The sequence below is a fragment of the Equus przewalskii genome, chromosome 20 (genome assembly GCF_037783145.1).
Source record: "Equus przewalskii isolate Varuska chromosome 20, EquPr2, whole genome shotgun sequence".
NCBI lineage: Eukaryota > Metazoa > Chordata > Mammalia > Perissodactyla > Equidae > Equus > Equus przewalskii.
In genome coordinates, this window is record NC_091850.1 from 56,545,775 (window position 1) to 56,567,141 (window position 21,367).

Below are 21,367 nucleotides of genomic sequence, written 5' to 3' on the forward strand. Positions count from 1 at the left end.
AGGAATGAATATCAGCCCCACACTGTAGAGGAGTGGAGACTGTAGACGCGGGCGTTTCTCCACGCGCCCCCAGACACCGCGTCCACGCCTGGAGGGAAGGTGGGCAGACATGCGTTAGTCCAGGCATCTACTCCTCATCCAGCCCCACGTTCACACTCTCGTGTCCCGTGTCAGCTTTTGTCCATTTCTGAAAACTCATCCACGAGGAGGACTGTGCCAGGGCCGAATAAGGCCACAGGAAGAAATGCAGTGTGGCCCCTGTGGGAGAATCTCGGTCAGAGCCCAGTCACCCCACACACACCCTGGAAGTTGGGTTATGGGTCGCGGAGAGCCAACCGTCAAGCTCTGGAATCTTTGTGTAATCAGCACAGGGCTGTGTGTTTGCTGAAGAGATAAGCGGATCGGGGCAAGGACACTAGACCTTTGTTTTTGAGGAAGAGACACCTGGACAAGTTTAACACCCTAATCGAGCTGCAGGTCCCAGCAGGTGTTTCCCACTTGGTTAGCTTATATTTTATCCACACGATGCCCGTTTGGTAGGAGTCTGTCGTTGCTCCGCTCAGGTCCTAACCACGCTGTTCTGGATGCCCTGGCACAGTGCCTTCTCTTCCCTTGTCTTTTTTAAAGAAATTAATTCATAAAATTTCATGTCCCTCCATATGTCATTGAAGAAGGGTGCTGCATGGTAAATGAAGACATCAGTTAAAAACCCAGATAGTCATTTGGGGCTAAAGGTCATCCAGTCCTCATGTCCGTGCCGCTGTGAACACCTTCTCCTGTAGACACTGAGCTGAACTCTCCAGAGAGCCTGCGTCCCCATCCCTTCCCTCCCTGGGACCTGGGAGCCGTTCCTGTGCCTGACTGGCACTGAGGCCCCGAGACAAAGCCAGGTGGCAGCGTCCACAGGGAGGGTGAGCTGCTACAGAGCCCAGGACTTACTCGGTTCTCTGTCGGTCTCTCCAGAGCCCTCAGGTGGACACGTGGCCGAGAGGCGGCAGGTGGCCCTCAGCACCCAGAAGTGTCATCTCAGGGCCTGGGGAGAAGTCTGTCTCCCTCCCTCTCCCCCTTCCTCTCTGTCTCTCTCTGATGTGAGCACACATGCACACACACACACACACACAAACACCCCATCAGATACTGAAGACACCCAGACCAATAGCGCAGGAATTCTCTCCTGTTTTCTTCCAAATGACCTGCCGGTGACTCTCGCGGAGAATGGGAAAGCTGCTCCACCAGGGAGCGCGTTCTCGCTGGTGCTCCTGGAATGAGAGCTTGTTTATGGCACTCTCTGCTGAGCCGGCTTTGGTGGACCCTCTGGATCACACTGGATCTGGAGGGTGGAGAAGCACGGCTGCTGTGCTCTCCTGAGGCCTGAGGAGGCGTCTTCTTGGGTCATCCGGTCAATTGCCAAAGACAAGCCCGTTTTACCTATGCTGTGGAGATGCCGCTTCCTATTTTAAGGAATATAAAATAATTTATGATATTTTGTAGTCAATATTTTAGTGTGATTTATCCAACTCTTTCTAAAAAGAATTTTAGGTGACAAAATAAAACAAGACAAAATACGCACAAGGTAATATAAGAAAGACTAAGAAAAATAGAAATTTAAGAAAATTGACGTTAAGAGCTGTGATTGAAATTCACATTTAGCCCTGAGCTTCCTGGGAGTCAGATAAAAGAGGAAAACCTCAAGTTTGCATTAATGTTTGCATCAGAAATATTAGCAGGGAGTGAGCCTGCCACCTTCTTGGGGGAGACAGATCCCTGTGGCACTTGATGAAAGAACTGTGTCAGTGGAGCTTTATTTAGAGGATATGATGATGTGATGAACACTGATCACGAGAACATTCTTCTAATGAACAGAGAAATGGCTTTTGTGTGGCCCAGTCTGAAGTGACACCAAGGAGGAACGTGGTGAAGGTGGCCCAGGCCTGTGGCTTTCTGTGGCTTTTCCTGAAGGGCAGAGCTTGGAGTGACCAATCAAATGGCTGACACTTGCACCCACCTTCCGAGGGGATCGTCCCTTTCCCTGGGGCATTTGGGGCAGCTGGAAAGCAGCACAGGAGAGGCGGCGGTCCTGGATGGGGGAGAGCCTGCGGGGCTGGTGTGCTGTGCTGCTGACGGGGTGAGCCCATGGGCTCCGGAAGCCACATCAGCCTGTGGCGACCGTGTCACTCTGTTGTGAAGGTTGAAAAACTTGGCCTGCCCCCGTGGAGGGCTATCCACACAGTGGTAGGTTCCAGAAGGACCAGAGGCAGTCAGCTCTTCCTTCAGACACAGAATTTGAACCTACTCCAGTGTTTAATCAAAGCCTCCTATAAGTTCCCAAAGTTTCAAGCTGAGGATTTGGTATACAAAGTTTTAACTTTGAAAAGATTTCCATTCAGGCATCCACAGTCAGCTCACTGCCAGGGAAAACCTTCTCTGATGCGCTTTGAGACAACATGGCTTCCTGACAGTGTGGCTTCTCGACAGCATGGCTTCTCAACAACATGGCTTCCCAACAACATGGCTTCTCAACAACATGGTTTCCCAACAACATGGCTTTCCGACAGCACAGCTTCCCGACAACATGGCTTCAGGACAAATGGCCTCTTGACAGCACGGCTTCTCAACAGCATGGCTTCTCGACAACATGGCTTCTAGACAACACAGCTTCGTGACAACATGGCTTCCCAACAACATGGCTTCCCAACAACATGGCTTCCCGACAACATGGCTTCAGGACAAATGGCCTCTACAGCATAGCTTCCCAACAGTATGGCTTCTCGACAACACAGCTTCTCAACAACACAGCTTCTCGACAACATGGATTCCCAACAGCACGGCTTCCCGACAACATGGCTTCTTGACAGCACGGCTTCCTGACAACATGGTTTCCCTGACAACATGGCTTCCCAACAGTATGGCTTCAGGACAAATGGCTTCTCGACAGCATGGCTTCCCAACAACATGGCTTCTCAAAACACAGCTTCCCGACAGCGTGGCTTCCCGACAGCATGGCTTGAGGACAAATAGCTTCCTGACAACATGGCTTCCCAACAACATGGCTTCTCAACAACATGGCTTCCCAATAATACAGCTTCCCAACAACATGGCTGCCTGGGCGATTTCACTGTAAATCACGGCCCAGCCTCTCTCCTAAGGAGCTCAGTGAGCAGAATTTCAATATAGAATTACTTGATATTGACCAATTCCACACTGGAAAAGTCCTCCCAAAGGAAACCATTTTGGTTTCATCATCTTTGCTACTAAGCACGTGTTCCAAGAGGGATTACACGCCGAGGCCTCTTTTCTTTTAGGCCACTCCTGATACCGGATCTGTTTAATACGTATACATAAGTAAATTCTTGTGCTTCTCTTTTTGTTTGCAGGGTAGGAAGAGAACTTTAATGAAGTGCCCTGAGCATGAAAATAGATTCTCCTAAGGGTTATACCCATAAAAAACAACCCAAGCCACTCTCTGCAAAAGTCAGCTTGAAGGCATGCTCCGCCCCTGGCCACAAGCAGGCAAGACAGGGCACAGCACCTAACCGGGTTTTGATAAAGTACATTAAAGTTATAGCCCAAGCTAATCCCACCAGCAAAGCTGAGAAGGAACATTGAAATAAAGGAACTCTGCCTGGAGCTTAATAAAGTCAACCACAGTAGCAGAATGTGGCGGTGCTTGTCTGGCATTGAATAAGGAAGAGCTCCTTGACCAATGGGAAGAGGTCTTCTAACTGCCAGACCTATTTGCCCACCATAGTCAGGATGACATCATTCCAAAGACTGCTCACCACTTTGTTCTGCTCCAGTTTACCAGGAGCAAGGAACCCCTCAGTAACTGATCCCAAATTCCAGGCTTTATGATCCTGGGAATGGTACTCTGAAAGGCCCTGGGTGGCCCTACTAGGCCCTGGATGGTCAAGAATAGCCCTGAGTGGCCCTAGGATACCCTGACTGATATTACATGGCCCTGGGTGGTCCTTGATGGTTTTGGATGGCCTTGGGCAGCCCTAGGAGGCCCTGGATGGTCATGTATGGCCCTGGGAGACCCTGGATGGTCATGCATAGTCCTGGGTGATGTTGGGTGGCTCTAGATAGCTGTTGATGAACCCAGATGATTCTGTTTGCCCTAGGTGGTCTAGAGGGGGTCATGAGTAGCTGTGGGTGGCCATAAATGGCCCTGGATGGCTCTGGGTAGCCCTAGTGGACACGGATGGTCTTGGATGGCCTTCATGGTCCTGGATGAGCCTGGGTGGCTGTGGATTGCCATGGAGGGCCTTGGTTGTCCCCCAGTGAATACTGATTACTCTAGGTGTCTCTGGATGGCTCTGGGAGACACTAGGTATTCTTGGGTGACCCTGGATGGCCTTCTATGGCCCTGTTGGCATAGGTGGCCTTGGATGTCTCTTGGTGGCTATGAAAGGGTGGCCTTTCTTGACTCTTGGTGGTGCTTTGTATCCTTGGGAGTCCCTAGATGGCCCTGGGTGGCCCTGGGTGGCCATGGCTGACTGTGGATGATTCTGATGGTTTTGCATGGCAACTGGCCCTGGAAACTCTGGGTTGGGTTGCCCCAGCTGACCCAGAGTGGCCCTAGATGACTCCAGTTGATCCTGAGTGGCTGTGAGTGGTTGTGGATAGGCATGGATGGCCCTTAGTTACCTGTACATCTGTGGGTGACCTAGTTGTGCCAAGGAGGCCCTAGATGACCCTACATGTCTCTGGGTGGATGTAGATGGCCACAGATGGCTTTGGAAAGGGGCAGCCCCTTCTGTGGTCACAGCCTGAAGTCTAGCATCTGCCCTTTCATGTCTTCCCTTGTGTGTTTAAAGACGTTGCCTGGTTTGGGGATGACAGCGAAGAGCTGGCAGAGGGTTGGAGATGCCTCCTGTAGGGAAGGTGGAGAGGGGCGCCCTGCTGACGGTGGCTCTGTGCTCTCACCTGCCCTAGGCGTGGGCTTCGCGGTCATCCTCGTCTCGCTCTACGTCGGCTTCTTCTACAACGTCATCATCGCCTGGGCGCTGCACTACTTCTTCTCCTCCTTCACCACGGAGCTGCCGTGGACCCACTGCAACAACACCTGGAACAGCCCCAACTGCTCAGACACCCGCTCCGGCAACTCCAGCTCCAGCCTCAACGACACCTTCAGGACCACGCCCGCTGCCGAGTACTTTGAGTAAGTGGGGGGTTAGTGCCTCTGGGTCAGTGACACTCCACTTGCTGTGTCTGCCTTGGGGAGGGGAGGATGCAGGGCTGGGCACATCAGCCACCCGCCCGTGCCACCCCACAAGGGTGTGGAGAGGACCAAGCCTCTTGTCCTATGCCCAAATTCTGTTCCTTCAGGTTCTTGTGGGGTGTATTTCTGAAAGACACTTCCGGTGGCTCAGCTGAGCTATTGTGGAGTGAGTCCACGGCAGGAATGGGACACTGGACAGGCCTGTGGCTGCTCCATCCTGCTCTCAGGAGCAGTTTTGGGTGGGAGAGGCTGGCCAGAGATGCCGCAGACACTGCGTGGAAGGAAGGTGCTGGGGCCCCGGCCCTGGGGGCTGCCGTGTCGCCTCCAGCGAGGGCTGGGCTCCGTGACCTCATCCACCCTCCCACTGCCCCTCCACCCTCCCCTAGCTGAGGCTGAGCTCTCTCCAGAAGCGAGGCCACTCTGAGCATCACTCAACCTCCATCCTCAGTAAGCAGACCTTGTCTCCGAGGTTCACCGACTGTCTGCTTTTCCTGAGATGCTCTTTCTTCTTACAAACACAGAGTTAATTCTTTCATGGTCCCCCCTCTGTCCCCATGTCCAGCAGCCAGGCTGGTGTCCTGCTCCTCCGTCCCCTTGCCTGGCCCTCCGCAGTCCACACTGCTTGACCCCACCACCTGCTGGTCCGTCCCTCTCCTCAAATATGTTCTCTGAATCCTTTCAGGCACTGTGTCAGCTCCTGCCCTTGCCCTCTTCTTCACCATGTGGTCCAGTTCAGCCTGGAAGGGCCGTCACTGCCCCGGGGCGGGGGGGGCACCATTTCCCCTTAGAACCCAGACACATGTGGGAGAGACACTCACTATGAGGAGCCACGCTCTGTCACAGGGCCGTCCCCTCCCCGAAGCGATTCTGAGCTGGGCTGTCACCCTGAGCTGAGTAACACACTGCAGTTACAGAGGCGTACAAATTCATAAACGTGAGCGGGGGGCCGTCCCAGGCCGGCCGGGGTTTGGTGGACCGGGGTAGTGTGCAAGGGCGTGAGTGTGTGCGGGCCCTGGAAGACCCTTCCCTGAGCCCCCCTGCCCCCTAGGCGTGGGCCCCTGGGGCTGGCTCTCCCGTCCTGAGGTGGCTTCTCTTAAAATGTGGTGTTTGTCTCGGAGATGAGCAGCAATTCCCATCGACTCCAAAATTTCACATTGACTGTGATGTTCCCACTTTGGGGCTGAAATCTTACTGTCTAGTTAGATCTATTCTATTAATGTTTGTGTGTTAAAGTAAGTCCCTTTACAACTTAGCCAAAGGAACTTTAACCAATAAAATAAAATAACTCAGGTTTTAGCAAGTAGGTACATTTGAAAAACTTGTTTTGAGTCGAAAAACAGTGAGGTTAAAACAAGATCAGGATCCGATGAGGGCAGGACCCGGGAGGGCAGGACCAGGGAGGGCAGGACGCAGGGAGGGCAGGACGCAGGGAGGGCAGGACCCGGGAGGGCAGGATGCAGGGAGGGCAGGACGCAGGGAGGGCAGGACGCAGGGAGGACAGGATGCAGGGAGGGCAGGACCCAGGAGGGCAGGATGCAGGGAGGGCAGGACCCAGGAGGGCAGGATGCAGGGAGGGCAGGACCCAGGAGGGCAGGATGCAGGGAGGGCAGGACCCAGGGGGGCAGGACCCGGGAGGGCAGGACGCAGGGAGGGCAGGACCCGTAAAGGCTTTGAGACACAGCAGGCCAAGCAGGGTGCCAGTGGTGGACTCCTCCTCCTGCTCTGGGAGTTCCGTGTCCCCGACCTCACACTGTGCAGCACACAGCACGAAGAGGCTCCTGTCACCTCGGTCGGTGGCTTGGGCTCCGTGGAGAAGAGAGGATGATGGGGACCGTGTGGATGGCACGGCGTCTGGGCCTGGCTGTGCCCCAAATGAGACGGGAGTCTGAGCTGGGCTCTCCATGCCGTCTCCACCTCCTCTACCTCAAGAGGTGGTTCTAGAGTTAAGATCTGACTTCCTGCCGTGCGGCACAGTGCCACCTGTGGCAGGTGGAAAGCTCTGGAAAGCTGGAGCCAGCTGCATCCTCCCACGTGTCAGGATTATTGCCTTGGGACCTCAGCAAATCCAGGCAGTGACGGCTCCTTTCCTGGCATGGCTTCTCCTCTTCCCGGCCCAGCCCTGGAGTCGGTGCCAGCTCAGAGCTGGCTCAGAAAGTGGCGCGGCAGGAGCATGCGGACACGATGGCGCACCTTCCCACGGGTGCTCTCAAGGATTCAACAAGACACTGGGCTGTCCCCGGCTGGCCCAAAGGGTGCTCCCCGCCTGCCGTTAGTTCCATCTCCTTTCTGCATGGCCTCATGTTCTGCCTGATGGTGGGTTCCCTCCAGGAGACGGGCTCCTGACACCCCGAGCAGACTCCTCTCAGTCTGCTCTGTGCTGATCCTCCTGGCAGCGGCAGGAGCTGTGTGAGCCGGTGTCGACAGCTGTCTCCCTCGGGGAACAGCACAGGTGTCCGCGTGTCCTGCTTGTGCAGCCTTGCCCCTGCGGAGGGCCCTGGATGGTCCCGTGGGCAGCAGTGGTGCACCATACCGCTGAGCACCTTCCCCTGGTTTCTGCAGTTCCTTTCCTTCAAAGACCCAAGGCGCCCCTTCCCTGCCCCAGCTCCAAAAAGCAGGGTGCTGAGGGTGAGGGGGTGGGGTGGGCTTCTGTGGGCTCCCAGCATGCTGCAGCTCACCTTCTCCACTCACCTGGAGGGCGGACCCTGCCTCTCAGCTGTGGGCCTGACTTCTCTGGTCCCGATGGGCCAGCTGCTTTCTGCCATGCCGAGTTGGGGAGGGCAGGTCTCTGGGCAAGCTCAGCTGTCCGGTTCCAGTTCTGGCTGGGGAGGCAGCACCCCTCCAGAACCCCCATCTCCCTCCCTCTCCAGGCGTGGCATGCTGCACCTCCACGAGAGCCGTGGCATCGATGACCTGGGCCCTCCCCGGTGGCAGCTCACATTCTGCCTGGTGCTGGTCATCATCCTGCTGTACTTCAGCTTGTGGAAGGGAGTGAAGACTTCTGGGAAGGTGAGGCTGCAGGCCTCGCCAATGGGGAGTGGACATGTGGCTGTGGTTGGAGAATGAACGGGGGGTCATGGTTGAGCTTTGGAGTGAATGGGGGGGGGCTGTGGTTAGATTGAGGAGCGGGTAGATGGCCATGGTTGGGTTCGGGAGTGGACAGGTGTCTGTGATTGGTTTGAGGAGCGGGTAGATGGCCATGGTTGGGTTCGGGAGTGGACAGGTGTCTGTGATTGGTTTGAGGAGCGGGTAGATGGCCATGGTTGGGTTCGGGAGTGTACGGGTGGCCGTGGTTGGGTTGGGGAGTGGATAGGTGGCTGTGGTTGGGTTTAAGAGTGGACTGGTGGACTATGCTTGAGGCGTGGACAGGTGGGCTGTGGTTGGGTTGGGGAGTGGGCAAGGGGGCTATGGTTGGATTAAGGAGTGGATGGGTGGCTGTGACTGGGGAGTGAACATGTGGTTCATGGTTGGGGAGTGGACAGGTGACCGTGGTTGGGGAGTGGACAGGTGGGCCATGGCTGGGAAGGGGACAGGTGGCCGTGGTTGGGGAATGGACAGGTAGGCCGTGGTTGGGTTGGGGAGTGGATGGGTGAACCACGGTTGGGGAGTAGACAGGTGCCCATGGTTGGAGAGTGGACAAGTGGGCTGTGGTTGGGTTGAGGAGTGGACAGGTGGCCGTGGTTGGGGAGTGGACAGGTGGCTGTGGTTGGGGAGTGGACAGGTGGCCGTGGTTGGGGAGTGGACAGGTAGGCCGTGGTTGGGTTGGGGAGTGGATGGGTGAGCCACGGTTGGGGAGTAGACAGGTGGGCCATGGTTGGGGAGTGGACAGGTGGCCGTGGTTGGGGAGTGGACAGGTGGGCTGTGGTTTGGGAGTGGACAGGTGGCCATGGTTGGGGAGTGGACAGGTAGGCCGTGGTTGGGTTGGGGAGTGGATGGGTGAGCCACGGTTGGGGAGTGGACAGGTGGGCCATGGTTGGGTTGGGGTGTGGATGGGTGAGCCACGGTTGGGGAGTGGACAGGGGGTTGGGGAGTGGACAGGTGGGACGAGATTTGGTTGGGAAGTCAGCACTTTGCTGTGATCGAGCAGTGGTATCAGGGGAAGCGCCCACAGCAGAGTGTTTTCAGCATGAATACAAGCACAACAAATTATTTTGTGCCAATTAAAATATTTTGGTTATTATCTACACACTGAAGCAATTTTGCCCCAATGTGCCTGACGCACCTGGTAATACCTGCAGTGATGTGCCAACACATGAGACCTTCCAGTAGTGACAGGGGCCTTTTCCCCCTCCCCCTGCAGCCCAGAGTCCATCTTCTGCCCATAAGCCAGGTGCACATTTGCACAATCAGTGCAAGTTCGCTCGCATCTCACTCATCAGAAATTCAGCCACTCCTGCCCACTGTGACAGACCAGAGGCAGAAAAGGAGTGCCCCTTCCTTGCCAAATTGTTCATGCTGTTTTAATCCCTGGGAAAGATGAGCAGGAGAGAAGGCATTTAACAGTCTCAGTCCAGCGAGCATTTGCTGAGCTGGCGTCCTCTGAATGTGGGGACATTGGGCTTCCCAAGCAGAGGCCACCTCTCTCTTAGCACAAACCATCGGGGTGACCCTGGGCCCACTCCCTGCCAGGAGGTGGCTGGTGCAGCCCCGTGACTTTGTCCTCTCCCCAGGTGGTGTGGATCACAGCCACCATGCCGTACGTGGTCCTCTTCGCCCTGCTCCTACGAGGAATCACTCTTCCTGGAGCCATGGACGGCATCCGAGCTTACCTGAGCGTTGACTTCCATCGGCTCTGCGAGGCATCCGTGAGTATGCCCTCCGCTCGCGGCCCTGCAGCACACGCAGGCTGGCAGGCTGCGTCCTGTGGGGCTCCTGTGTTCTGCGGCAGGAAACCCCAAAGACAGCAGCTCAGCCAGAGCTCCTTGCTGGCCCTGTAAATCCAGCAGGTGGAGGCTGCTCTGCCGTGCACCGGGCTTTGCAGGACGACCTGCACACCTGACCCCCAGCAGAGGTCACCATCTGGCTGAGAAGGGGGACATGTGGGCACAGCAAGCAGCTGCAAGGACCCGAATAAGGAGGTTAGGGGAGCAGGTCGCCTGCTCAGTCTCCTCAGAAATAGAGCAGAAGGCTGCGGCTGATCGGCCTCCTCCCCCGGGCCGTCCCGCTTCTTGGAGGAACGCTCTCGGTTCCTCGGATGAGCACCGACGGGGCAGCCCATCTGTGCTGGAGAGTGTTGGCGCTCACCTGGAACCAGGCCTGAGCCCTGGCACCGTGTTCATCATCTGAGCAAGGCTGAGACATGTCAGTGTGGCCTGAACCTGGGCCTCCTCCTGCGGAAGACACACCTCGACGGGGAGACACTGCTGGGCACTCGCAGCACTAGACGGCTATCGACATCGTGCCGTGTCAAAGACTGAGTCGAGAGTCGGGCTGCAGATTTCTCCAGCACAGGAAGAAGTCATTCTGCGTTAAAATACGTAGAGACAGCCGCCTGAAGGGAGGGGTCTTGGCCAGGCGACGGGACAGGGAGGGAGACAGAGGGGCTGCAGCGTTGCTGGGAAATGAGGCCCAGAAGGGGAAGTGGCCGTTGGCAGGTGGCCAGCTCCTCCAGGGTGATCCCTCCACGGGAGGTTCAGCTGCTCCCTCTCACCCTGCACCCGAGGCTGTGCAGGGGCAAGGTGGGTGCCCTGTCACCCAGTGGTCTCCACATCGCCCTGACTCCAGCAGGTTGTGTTTCGCTTTTAAAATGCTGTACTATCTTGGTCCAGTTCTTGTCCACACGCCCTCACCTTTCCCACGTGTAAGCTACTCTTGGTATGTCACCTGTGCTCTGTCAAGCGTGCACGCACCAGTGACTGAGCCACGGTTGAGCTTCACGGGCCTTTGCACGAGAGCTGCTGTGTGCTCACCGTGTGCTCATGTGTTTGTAATCGCCATGGGAAAGACATACAGTGGATATTAGTGAGCACGTGTCTAATCGAGGTATCAGCATCACTTAGCCTTTCAATAAATGAGTGCTGTCACAAAGGTGCGGACCTGACTCGCTCTCATCGTGTGGAGCACAGTCCTGCTGGCCCATGGGAAATCTAAACTAATGCACAGATGCACGCCGCCCTCTCTGGGCTCTTCCAGGCCCACGACACAGGAGGGTTATCCCTAGAGGGGGCGTTTGCCGCTGATCACGTTGTCAGTGCCATTTGTTTGTTGATGATGATGTTGGGTTCAAATTCGACTCTGTTCCCTGGAGCCCATGGAGGCTCAGCTGCAGATGCCATTGAGAGAGCTCGAGGGAGGACAGGAAGCTGCAGTGGCCATTTGCACAGTTGCCTTGTGACAGCTCAGCTCTCGGGCCGCCCTCGTCTCGGACCCGGCTCAGTCTCTCTCTCCCGGCTCTGCGCAGGTGTGGATCGACGCTGCCATCCAGATATGCTTCTCACTGGGCATTGGGTTTGGTGTGCTCATCGCCTTCTCCAGTTACAATAAATTCACCAACAACTGCTATAGGTAAGTCCTGAGCCCCCGATGCTGCTGGGTCTGCAAAATCAGGTGGGGGCATCACCAAGGCGGGGTGCAGCATTGACTCCTGGAAGTCACCTGTCGCTGGATGAAAGGAGAGGAAATAAGCTGTGCTGGCAAAACCTCCCAGCCAGAATGGCTTCCTGAATAGAAATTAAAATGAGGACGCTGCAGGCAGAATGCTGATTCTTGCTTTAGGGACGGCACTGAAACACGGAAGATGTTTGTCGCCTCCCTGGGAGGAAGACTCCAGGATTGACAGTGCAGCCAGATTCCCCCTAAGGGCCCCCCTCGCCCCCCTCCTTCATCCCCACTGGGCCCCAGCAGCCTCCTCCTCCCAGTGCTCTGGGTCAGGCTGGGCCCCCAGACTTACCCCACCAGGAAATGCCTGCGTGTGTTCCCTCCCGGCCCGCATGGGACCCTGGGCCCTGGTGGGTCTCCCAGACCTTATGCAGAGGTGTCCAGGTGACCCAGCATGAGGACAGGCAGGAAAGTGGCCCACAGCCCTCATGGTGTCTCAGCCACTGCCACCTGGCCCAGGATGACCTGAGCGGCCTGCAGCCACATGCTGTCCCGAAATCCTTGTAAAAACAGAAAGAGAATTTCTTCAGGGACCTGCTTCCTTTGACCTTCATGAGCTTGTATTTATTCTCTTTCACATCATGGGGATAAAAATGGGGTAAAAATACAAAGACAGTGTTGGCAGCAAAACGGCCTGACAGACAGTGGGACACACAGGGAGGTATCAAACGAGGGAGGACTCTGGATGGCAGGTCCTGAGATAGCCTCTACCCCCTCCCGGACCCGCCTTCTCCGGGCACTCAGGACAAAGCGCACGTCCTTCTGCTGGGGTGCCCAGGTGGCCTGACCCCACGTCCTCCCCACTCTGCTCTGGCCTTAGAGTAGGTCTGTGCCCCGGGAGCACACAGGGCACGCAGCACATGGGGCCCACAGACCCACCTGAAAGAACCTGCATTTTAACAAGGTCCCCAGGAGGCATCGGTCTGCCTGCAGCCTCCGCCGGGCATGGGTGGGGACTACCTGGTTGTCTGTTCTGCACCCCCAAACCCTGCCATTGCCCGTTGGGACCATCTGGCCTTCGGCACTGCATTGAGAGTCCCAGGAGCCTCTTGGTCCCCAGGCAAACTAGGCAGCTGGTCACTGTGTGGTCTCTGAGGGCCAAAGGCTGGACACGCCCAGAGCCTGGAGCCCCTCAGCCAGGAGGGCCCAGGTGGGAGGTCCTGTCCTTGTGAGGGCACCAGTCTGAGGACAGCTGTGTGTGGCTGCAGAAGGGGCTGGTGTGCTTGTCTGGGAAAGTGCCCTCCCAAAGCCCACTGGCCCCCAGACACAACAAATGAAGGGTAATGACTGGAAATCGCAGCTGCTCCAGCATGGGTGCTAGGCGGTGTCTTATCCCTGCAGGGACGCCATCATCACCACCTCGGTCAACTCCCTGACCAGCTTCTCCTCTGGCTTCGTGGTCTTCTCCTTCCTGGGGTACATGGCCCAGAAGCACAGCGTGCCCATCGGGGACGTGGCCAAGGATGGTGAGTCCCCTCAGGGCAGGCCCGGGGCCCCCACATCTCTGCCTGCACCTGTGGCTCTGGCTGCCCAGTTCTCTAAGTATTTTCCCTGCAAGATGGGAGGGATGGACGTGCATAAGGCCTTGAGTACGGTTCGTGAGAGGCGCTGACTTGAGCAATTGCACAGGTTCAAGCACTGAGAACCAGCCAAAGAACGAAGTAATTGGGAGCAGCCACACGCCTGCCACACCTCCCGCAGCCTCCCTGCTCCTCCCCTGTTGGGCCCTCCATGCTGGGACCACGTGGCCAGTGGCACCTTGCCCCTTGGCCAAGTGCTCCTTGCAGTGGCCCCTCAGGCTGCAGGTCGAGGATCTGGTTCCCGGTCTCTGGGTAGACACTGTCACTCACTGTGAGCAGTTAATTTGTTCCAAACCTTTTCCCTCCAAAGACCCATTGACGACGACACATTTAGATGGGATCTGGATAATAGCCAGAGAAATCCCTAAAGGCCGAGACCTGGTGGTCCGTGTTCCCAACCTGCTCCCCAGCCAGCCTGCAGACACCAGTGTCTGTGCGCCGGGCAGTGAGCGTGTAGGAGTGGGGCTGGTGGAGGCTGTGGGTTCAGGTGACACAGGGCACAGGCCTTGGCCCTGCAGGACGTGTGCCAGGCAGGAGAGAGCCAGGAGGGCAGGCACTGAGGGGATGCTGCAGCCCCCTGGGCATGTGGGGGGTTGCTTGGTTCTAGTACGTGAGTGGAAAGTCGTGACGTAGGCAGCCTCAAACTGGGCCAGTCCAGAGCTCCAGGGCTCCCCAGATCACTGCAACCCCTTGCCTGCCTTCAGGGTCTTTCTGGGCTGAGCGATGCAGGGTCATCCCCTGGAGACTGTCCCCGGCTCCAGGGCAGCTCCTGGCCGAGAGTGTGACTTGAAGGCCTCACCCCCTCGGGAAGTCCCCTGCTCTCCTGGACACTGCTCCTGAGACTCAGAAAGGCCCCTGTGGTATCACTGACTCATCTCCTCCTGGGTCTTTCTACTCTTGAGTTGGGGGTCTTGCAGGGAGGGCGTCGAGGGAGCAGAGGGCCAGCCCCGCCAGTGCCCTGAGCTCTCCCGGGTCCTCCCTCAGCATCCATCGGGATTCTTGGGGAGTCGAGCGTTAGGACCTCCCTCTGCCTTGGAAGTAGGAAACAGAGGTTCAGGGATTGCAATGGGAGGGCGGAGGCTGGCATGAGATCTCCGTCCATATTCTTTGCTCCAGGAAAAAAAAAATCCAGTAAAGGTGGGAGAAAGGGAGCATAATGCAAATACATACGCAGCAGTGAAATTTGCTCACGGTGCATTGATGCATGTTCCCCATTCCTTTTGCCCTTTATTATGATAAATAGCCATCGCTTACAAAAACCTTCATTAACCCCTGAAAGTAAAGCTGTGCGTCTTCTATGCGTTTCCACGACAAGCAAAGTAAATGTCACTTATAGCTCTAATTCTCAGGAAAACAGGGTGAAATGTTAACTGAGGCACAGAAATGAAAGGCAGGGGTGTTGACATTACCTTCTCCTGAGCTGACGAGGTCTTCCCGGGTTCGTGCTCACGGCGTTTAGACTTCAGAGCATCTCAGACAAGCTGCCCCAGCTCCTCCATTGGAAACCATGCCCCTTCCATCAGTGCATCAGGAACTGCAGGGAGCCGGGGCCTGAGAACAGAGCCCGTAAGGGACTTTGGGAGGTGGACCCTGCCTCTGGCCTTTGTTCGATTCTCTACAAAGATCAGTGAGTGCCCATCCCTATGGGCTGGCCCAACATAGGCCCTGCTGAGGCCCAGGAAAAGCAGAAAAGTTGTAAGTTACGTCTCTGTAAGCAGATACTCCAAGAATGTGCCAGTGAGCTAAGTAAGCACGTCTTTTAAAATTGAGTGTGAAAATGGTCAATTACCCATTTCCTGTGGGAATCTTTTCTACTTTGGCGTCATTCGAGGCCAAAGTGCGTAAAGTCTTGGTTGAGTCCTTCCCGGCTCCCCTCCAAGCCTACGGCCTTCCCCTCCTCCATCTGGGAGCCGGCCTGTCCTCCACCCAGCAATGGCACTCCCAGGACAGTTTCAAAGGGGATGAGCAGAGGAGGGCTCGTGTGGGAGCAGAGACACTCCCCTTTCCGGCAACGCATGGGGGGAGCATTCGCCAAATCGCAGTATCTCTGTACTCATTAGGTGGTTTTAAAAGGTCATACTTAGAGAAATTCATCGACACAGAAGACAATTTGTAGCAAGTGCAGAGTGAACCACAGTGAGTGTGAGTGTGAGCACATGCATGTGTGTGTCTGTGACACGCCCAGGAAAAACAAACTCGGAGGTGCCACCAAGTGTTGTCAGGGACGCAGGGCAGGACCCGGGAAGCCCTCTCGCCCTCCTCTGGGCTCCCTCCCCTGTGCTGGTTCTGCTCTCCCTTTTCCTCTCCCGGAGCCCCATGGCCGGGTGGACACAAGTGATTTGAAGGAACAAGGCCACGCGCAGGCGGTGGGGGCCGAACAGAGGCCTCCGACTCTTGTGGGCTTCCATTCTCTAGAGTCCTGGGCCAGGTGTCCACTGAAGTCACATGGGGGAGGGCTTTCCAGGCAGAATGATGGAAGGAAGGTGATGGAAGCGTGTGTGGTCTCATCCCCAGAGGCTCTTGAAGGGGCTGAGGAACAGAGGCCTCTGCAGGTGGGTGGGAGTGAGGGCGATGACGTGGGGACAACCACAGGGTCTGCTTTCAGGGCCCGGGCTGATCTTCATCATCTACCCCGAGGCCCTCGCCACGCTCCCGCTGTCCTCGGCCTGGGCCGTGGTTTTCTTCGTCATGCTGCTCACCCTGGGGATCGACAGTGCCGTGAGTCACCTCAGCGCTTTGCGTGCTCCTGGGACCCCACGGGCTCATTCTTGGCCCTTACAGGGCCAGGCAAGCCCCTGGGGCTCCCCAGGGTCCCCCAAAGTCCCTCTTACTCACACAGAGCCCCCGCAGGGGTGGGAGGGAGGCATCCCATGATCACTTGAGAGCCTTCCTAGGATGGGGTGTTTGGACCAACGTACCTCTCTTCTTTCACTCTGGGTTCCAGCTGTGCCCTCTGCCTGAGCCCTCCGGGGTCCTAGACACACACGCAGCAGGGCCGGCAATGAGAGGGCAGTGCAGGAAAAGTGGGTGATGGGACCACACAGGGTCACAGCAGGCCATTCCTGCCTCGTCACTTTCTGTGACCCCATAGTCCCCAGGAGGAATGGATGTGCTTGAAGGGTAGGGCAGCAGAAGGCCCAAGCCATGCCCAGGCCTGCCCACTGAGCATCTCACGTGTGGCTCTGCGTGTGCATGTGCATGTGCACGAAGGAGGTAGAGCGTAGGCCCACGTCTGGCTCTGGTCCTGCTGGACTTCCTCCAGCTCCTCCTTCCCCATTGCCTGCTTAGGACCAACAGTCAAGGTCTCATGACAGGCCATGGGTGTCTTGTTCACCTGAGCTTCCCGGAGGGTGCAGAGCCCGCAAGTCCCTCCCCATGTGAGCATTCGTCATGCAGTATAGCCCTCCACCTCCATCCCAACCAGCCTGGTCACCAGCCCACTGGGCGGACCACAGCACTTGGACCACAGGGCTGTCGGGGATGAATCCCATGAACACCACTTCCTGGGGGAGGTTTTTGTGACAGAGCAGGGCAAACAGGGTCCTCGAGCTGGCTGGCTGCCTTGGCAACCCCCATCCTGACAACACTCGGAGTCAGGAATGCTTCCTCACCGGGGACACAGCCAGTGCCCAGGCCAGGTCCTCCCTGGGAACAAAATGAAGCAGTGCTTGTGGAAGGGATGTTTCCTTGGACAAGTCCAGCAGAGCTGAGCCTTCACGGTGATGCAGTGGAGAGAGTTATGTCGCCACGCAGCACTTCACCCACCCGGGGGCTACAGAGGGGCTGTGAAAGTCCCCACCAGTGGAGAGAGCATCCACCTCTGGGTCCTCCCTCCCCAATGGCCATGTCATGAGAGAAGCCCTCGCCAGAGCTGTCTTGTCTTTAGGGCATTCTGCACCTGGCACCGTGCAGCTCCCTACTCTGTGTCCATCTCCCGGGTGTACGTCTGTTGAATTACGAGTAAATCGTGCCCAGGTATGGTGCAGCATGCCCCGCCCCACAGCGCATCCTGTGGTCTGTGTTGGCTGCAGATGGGCGGGATGGAGTCAGTGATCACCGGGCTCATCGATGAATTCCAGCTGCTGCACAGACACCGGGAGCTCTTCACCCTCTTCATCGTCCTGGCAACTTTCCTCCTCTCTCTATTCTGTGTCACCAATGTACGTACCTCACTCAGCTTCTCCTGATGCTGTCTCAGCATTCAGTGCTAGGCACCTGGTTGGTGCTGCCGGGCCACACAGAACTGCAGCGTTCCTAAGAGCTGCACCCCTCCCCCAAAAAGACACACCCTGACTTGTGATCATACGTGGGTAGCCATGCTCACACTCGGGGTAGCTGTGGTTGCACGGGGTAGCCGTGGTGCGTCTAGAACTGAGTCTGGAGTTACTTCAGCACCTGGACAGCTCCCTCGGCTGAGCTGCCTGCCTGTCGGATTTGTGGGGCTAAAGAGCAAGGGGGGGGTGCTGTCCATGGGGTGCAGGGGCCGCGGTCACACCCCTCCCCCTGAGGCTCTGCCAGGTTTTGCATTTGGTAGTTGCGCTGGGAGTCCTAGGAAAGGAGAGGAGAGGTCGTTGTTATTTTTGCATAATAGACATGTCCCTAAGAAGCTGCACGTGGATTGAATTTTAGTGTCTCAAATCAGACTGTATAGGGAGTCAAATAGCAAATGTCTGTAAACTGAATCTGCAGGCCAGGTTTATATCTTGCAAAAAGTACTTTCATGGGCAAGGTGTGCTGCACTGGGGCACCCCGAGTCCAACAGGTGTTCCCCTCTCTTCCAGGGCGGCATCTACGTCTTCACGCTGCTGGACCACTTTGCGGCTGGCACGTCCATCCTCTTTGGAGTGCTCATCGAGGCCATTGGAGTGGCCTGGTTCTATGGTAAGGGTGAAGCCTTGCTCTAGGGCTGGTGTGCTTCAGCTGGTGGAAGACCCAACCACTGTGCCATTTTTATGACCAGCCGGGCTGGCACCCTCTTGCTTTGTTGCGGTGCTGCTTCCTTGAAAAGAGGTGCGTGTTAGCTTCAGGAAGCTTCCATTGTGGTTACCACGGCATCCTCGAGGATGGAAGGCTCAGCAACTGCCTGTTCAACTGGATCAATGAAGACACCTGGCTGGCACCCCAAATCCTTGCTGTGGTCAGAGGTAGACAATGTAGCCACATAATGGTGCTGTGCAGACATCTTAATTGGTTCTTGAGAAAGCATGGTTCCTTGGATCTGGAGACTCTGACTGCTGGTGGATGTGAGGTCTCCGTGTTCAGCTAACCAGGAGTTGACTAGCATTAACTCGGCTGGCCCCAATCTACAGCCATGGCCCCCTGCCCTCCTGGGGCACTTATCCTGTTTCCTGGGGTATCCGAGTGTAGTTTTAACAGCAAAATGGGGCCATTGTGCTGGCTCACCTCACCTGGCTGGGTTTCCTTGAGGGATTTATAAACGTGTGTGATCCAGCCCAAAGCTAAAGGTCTGTGGTGGTGTGCCAACCCCAGTTTCATAGGGCCCCTACTGTCGTACAAGGAGGTCCACGTTCTGCACCTCAGAGCCATGGAAATTATAACTTTAAAAAATGCTCTGGCTTCAAGAGGCTTAACCTGACAAATAGTTCATAGTTCAAGAACGTTTTTGAAATTATATTTTCTTTACTACAGAGAAGGGAGATATCAAACTCTTTGTGCCTTCCATGGCACCTGGAGCCAATATTTGTCTGTCACTTTAAATTGTCATCTCTCCTCCTACCCCAAAAATAAAGCCTCAGAGGGAGAGAGAAAGCATGTCAACCGTATCCCCTGGCCGCAGTCTCTGCGCGTGGAGGCTGGAGAGAAGCCGGCCCTACAGCATCCACACGCTCCCCAAAGCCTCAGAAGACGGAGATCCAAGTTACTTCTCCAAACAGCAATTCACACCCCCCCTAATCTAAATGAAACAAAATCTGTGTTTCCAGTAAGATGGTATCAGGATACACCAGCCTTTCAGTGCACCGAGCTCCGGGTGGGTCTTAGAGCCCGTGACCCAGCTCAGGAGGAGCTGTGGGCTGCCCTGGGCCTGCTCACGGGGCCAAGTCCAGAGGGGACAAGGGGCCCTGGGGGATGCTCCCCTCTTTGCTAGCCTTTGGGTTCACCCTCCTCCATTCCAGTTTACCAGCTGCATCCATCTCCGTGTCCAGGGCTCTGATGGTGGCGTTGGAGTGTGAGGAGGGAATTCTCAATGGAGGCATCTTTCTAATGTGTCCCCACATGTCTACGAGACTTACCCACAGCTCAGCAGACCAGCTGCCATCGTATGACCAGAGGCCAGGCCAGATTCAGGGCGGGAGAAATCGCCCCTAAGATCTCCTGGAGAAAATATCAGTTCCTTAAGCTTCTGGAAATAGCTTTCCTTAAAAAGTAATGATTGTATACATAGAATGGAATATGTCAGCCTTAAAAAGGAAGGAAACTCTGACGCCTGCCGCAACGTGGATGAACACTGGGGACATTATTCTAAGTGATCTAAGCCAGTCACAAAAGGATGAATCCCATGTTTCCACTTATACGGAAGTCCCTGAAAGAGTCAGATTCATAGACAGAAAGCAGAATGGAGCGGGGGGCCAGGAGCTGTGAGAGGGGATGGGAGTTAATTTTAATGGAGATGCAGTTCCAACTTGGGAAGATGGAAAAGTTCTGGAGACGGATGGTGGAATGGTTGGTTGCACAACAGTGTGAATGTACTTACTGCCGCTGAACTGTACACATAAAACTGGTTAAGATGGTAAATTTTGTGTTATATATATTTTACCACAATTTCTTTAAGTAAAAAAATAATGCTTACAGGCAGGAGGCAGGGACAGCCGTGGGACACCTGGGCGGGAGGAGGGCAGAGGGCGGGCAGGAGAGTCACCAGGCCCCCGGGGCCTCCCTTGGTGATCATCAGGGTTGAGGAGCAAACGTCACCCAGTGTCACCCCAGGCTATGTGCCTGGGGACCCGTGGTCAGCAGGACCACTGGGCGGTCTGGAGTGGGGCTGGCCACCCCTGCAGGAGGCTGGGTGCCTGCGTGCAGCCTGAGCACGAGGTCTGCTGGGGCAGGGCTGGGGACCAGCGTGACCCTGGCTGGTGCCAAGTCAGGAGTGTGCTGTCCTGACCGCCGGCTCCTGCTTCCCCCTCAGGTGTGCGGCAGTTCAGCGACGACATCAAGCAGATGACCGGAAAGCGGCCCAGCCTCTACTGGCGGCTGTGCTGGAAGTTCGTCAGCCCCTGCTTCCTCCTGGTAAGGGGCCCCTGAGTGGGCAGGTCCCTCCTGGGCCCCACCTCTCATGCCTGCCCCAACATCCAGCAGTGGGTTTTCACTTGAGTGAAGTGAATGCACTTGAGGCTGTGGGACAGAGTTCTGCGCTGCCTGGAGACCAGGGAATAGAGTTGGTGGGTCACAGGCTGGCCCTAAAGTCCTCTCTGGTCTCCTGAGGGGCCTCCCCATGAGACCCACTGAATAACCTCACCTGGGGTCCAGGGAGACCTCCCGCCCCATCAAGGCCCATGTGCGTCCCTCATCAGCCGCATCTCTGCCTTGAAGGGGTGGCTGGAGATGAGTGAGGTTGTCAATGGACTTCTGCCCTAAGGACCAAAACACAGTTTAGACCTTTAGGGTTGACAAGTACTCAAATCCAGGGAACAAGAGTGACTTAGGTTCTGTCCCAGCACTGCCCTCAGCACCCTCCCGAGGCACGGCACCACCCACACAGCCAGTAGCTGCTGGCTTTTATTGTCTGGATCAGGGGTCTACTCTCTCTGGTGCTGGGGTCCCGCCCCGGCGGAGTCCAGGTTCCTGAGGGATGGACGGCGTCGGCGCAATGAGGGGAAAATAAAGGGGACGTGAGACTTAGGTTGGTGTTAGCAAGTCTGACTTTACTGTGCACAAGTGTCGTTTATATATTTTTCAGGATTAGTACAGAAATGGTTCTACAAATATTCTCAGAGAGATAAGGAAGTAAAAAAAC

At 56.1% G+C, this 21,367-nt stretch overlaps 1 protein-coding gene across 2 annotated transcripts in view; it reads left to right on the forward strand.

Moving 5' to 3' along the window:
* SLC6A3 (solute carrier family 6 member 3) overlaps window positions 1-21,367 on the forward strand; it is a 39,486-nt gene that overhangs the window by 7,133 nt on the left and 10,986 nt on the right. For both annotated transcript variants that reach the window (XM_008544183.2, XM_070587254.1), the window contains exons 4-12: window positions 4,936-5,161; window positions 8,089-8,227; window positions 9,889-10,023; window positions 11,619-11,722; window positions 13,157-13,281; window positions 16,001-16,113; window positions 17,427-17,555; window positions 18,177-18,276; window positions 20,540-20,640. In XM_008544183.2, coding sequence (XP_008542405.1) covers window positions 4,936-5,161; window positions 8,089-8,227; window positions 9,889-10,023; window positions 11,619-11,722; window positions 13,157-13,281; window positions 16,001-16,113; window positions 17,427-17,555; window positions 18,177-18,276; window positions 20,540-20,640 — 1,172 coding nt within the window. The remainder of the gene's footprint in view (window positions 1-4,935; window positions 5,162-8,088; window positions 8,228-9,888; window positions 10,024-11,618; window positions 11,723-13,156; window positions 13,282-16,000; window positions 16,114-17,426; window positions 17,556-18,176; window positions 18,277-20,539; window positions 20,641-21,367) is intronic.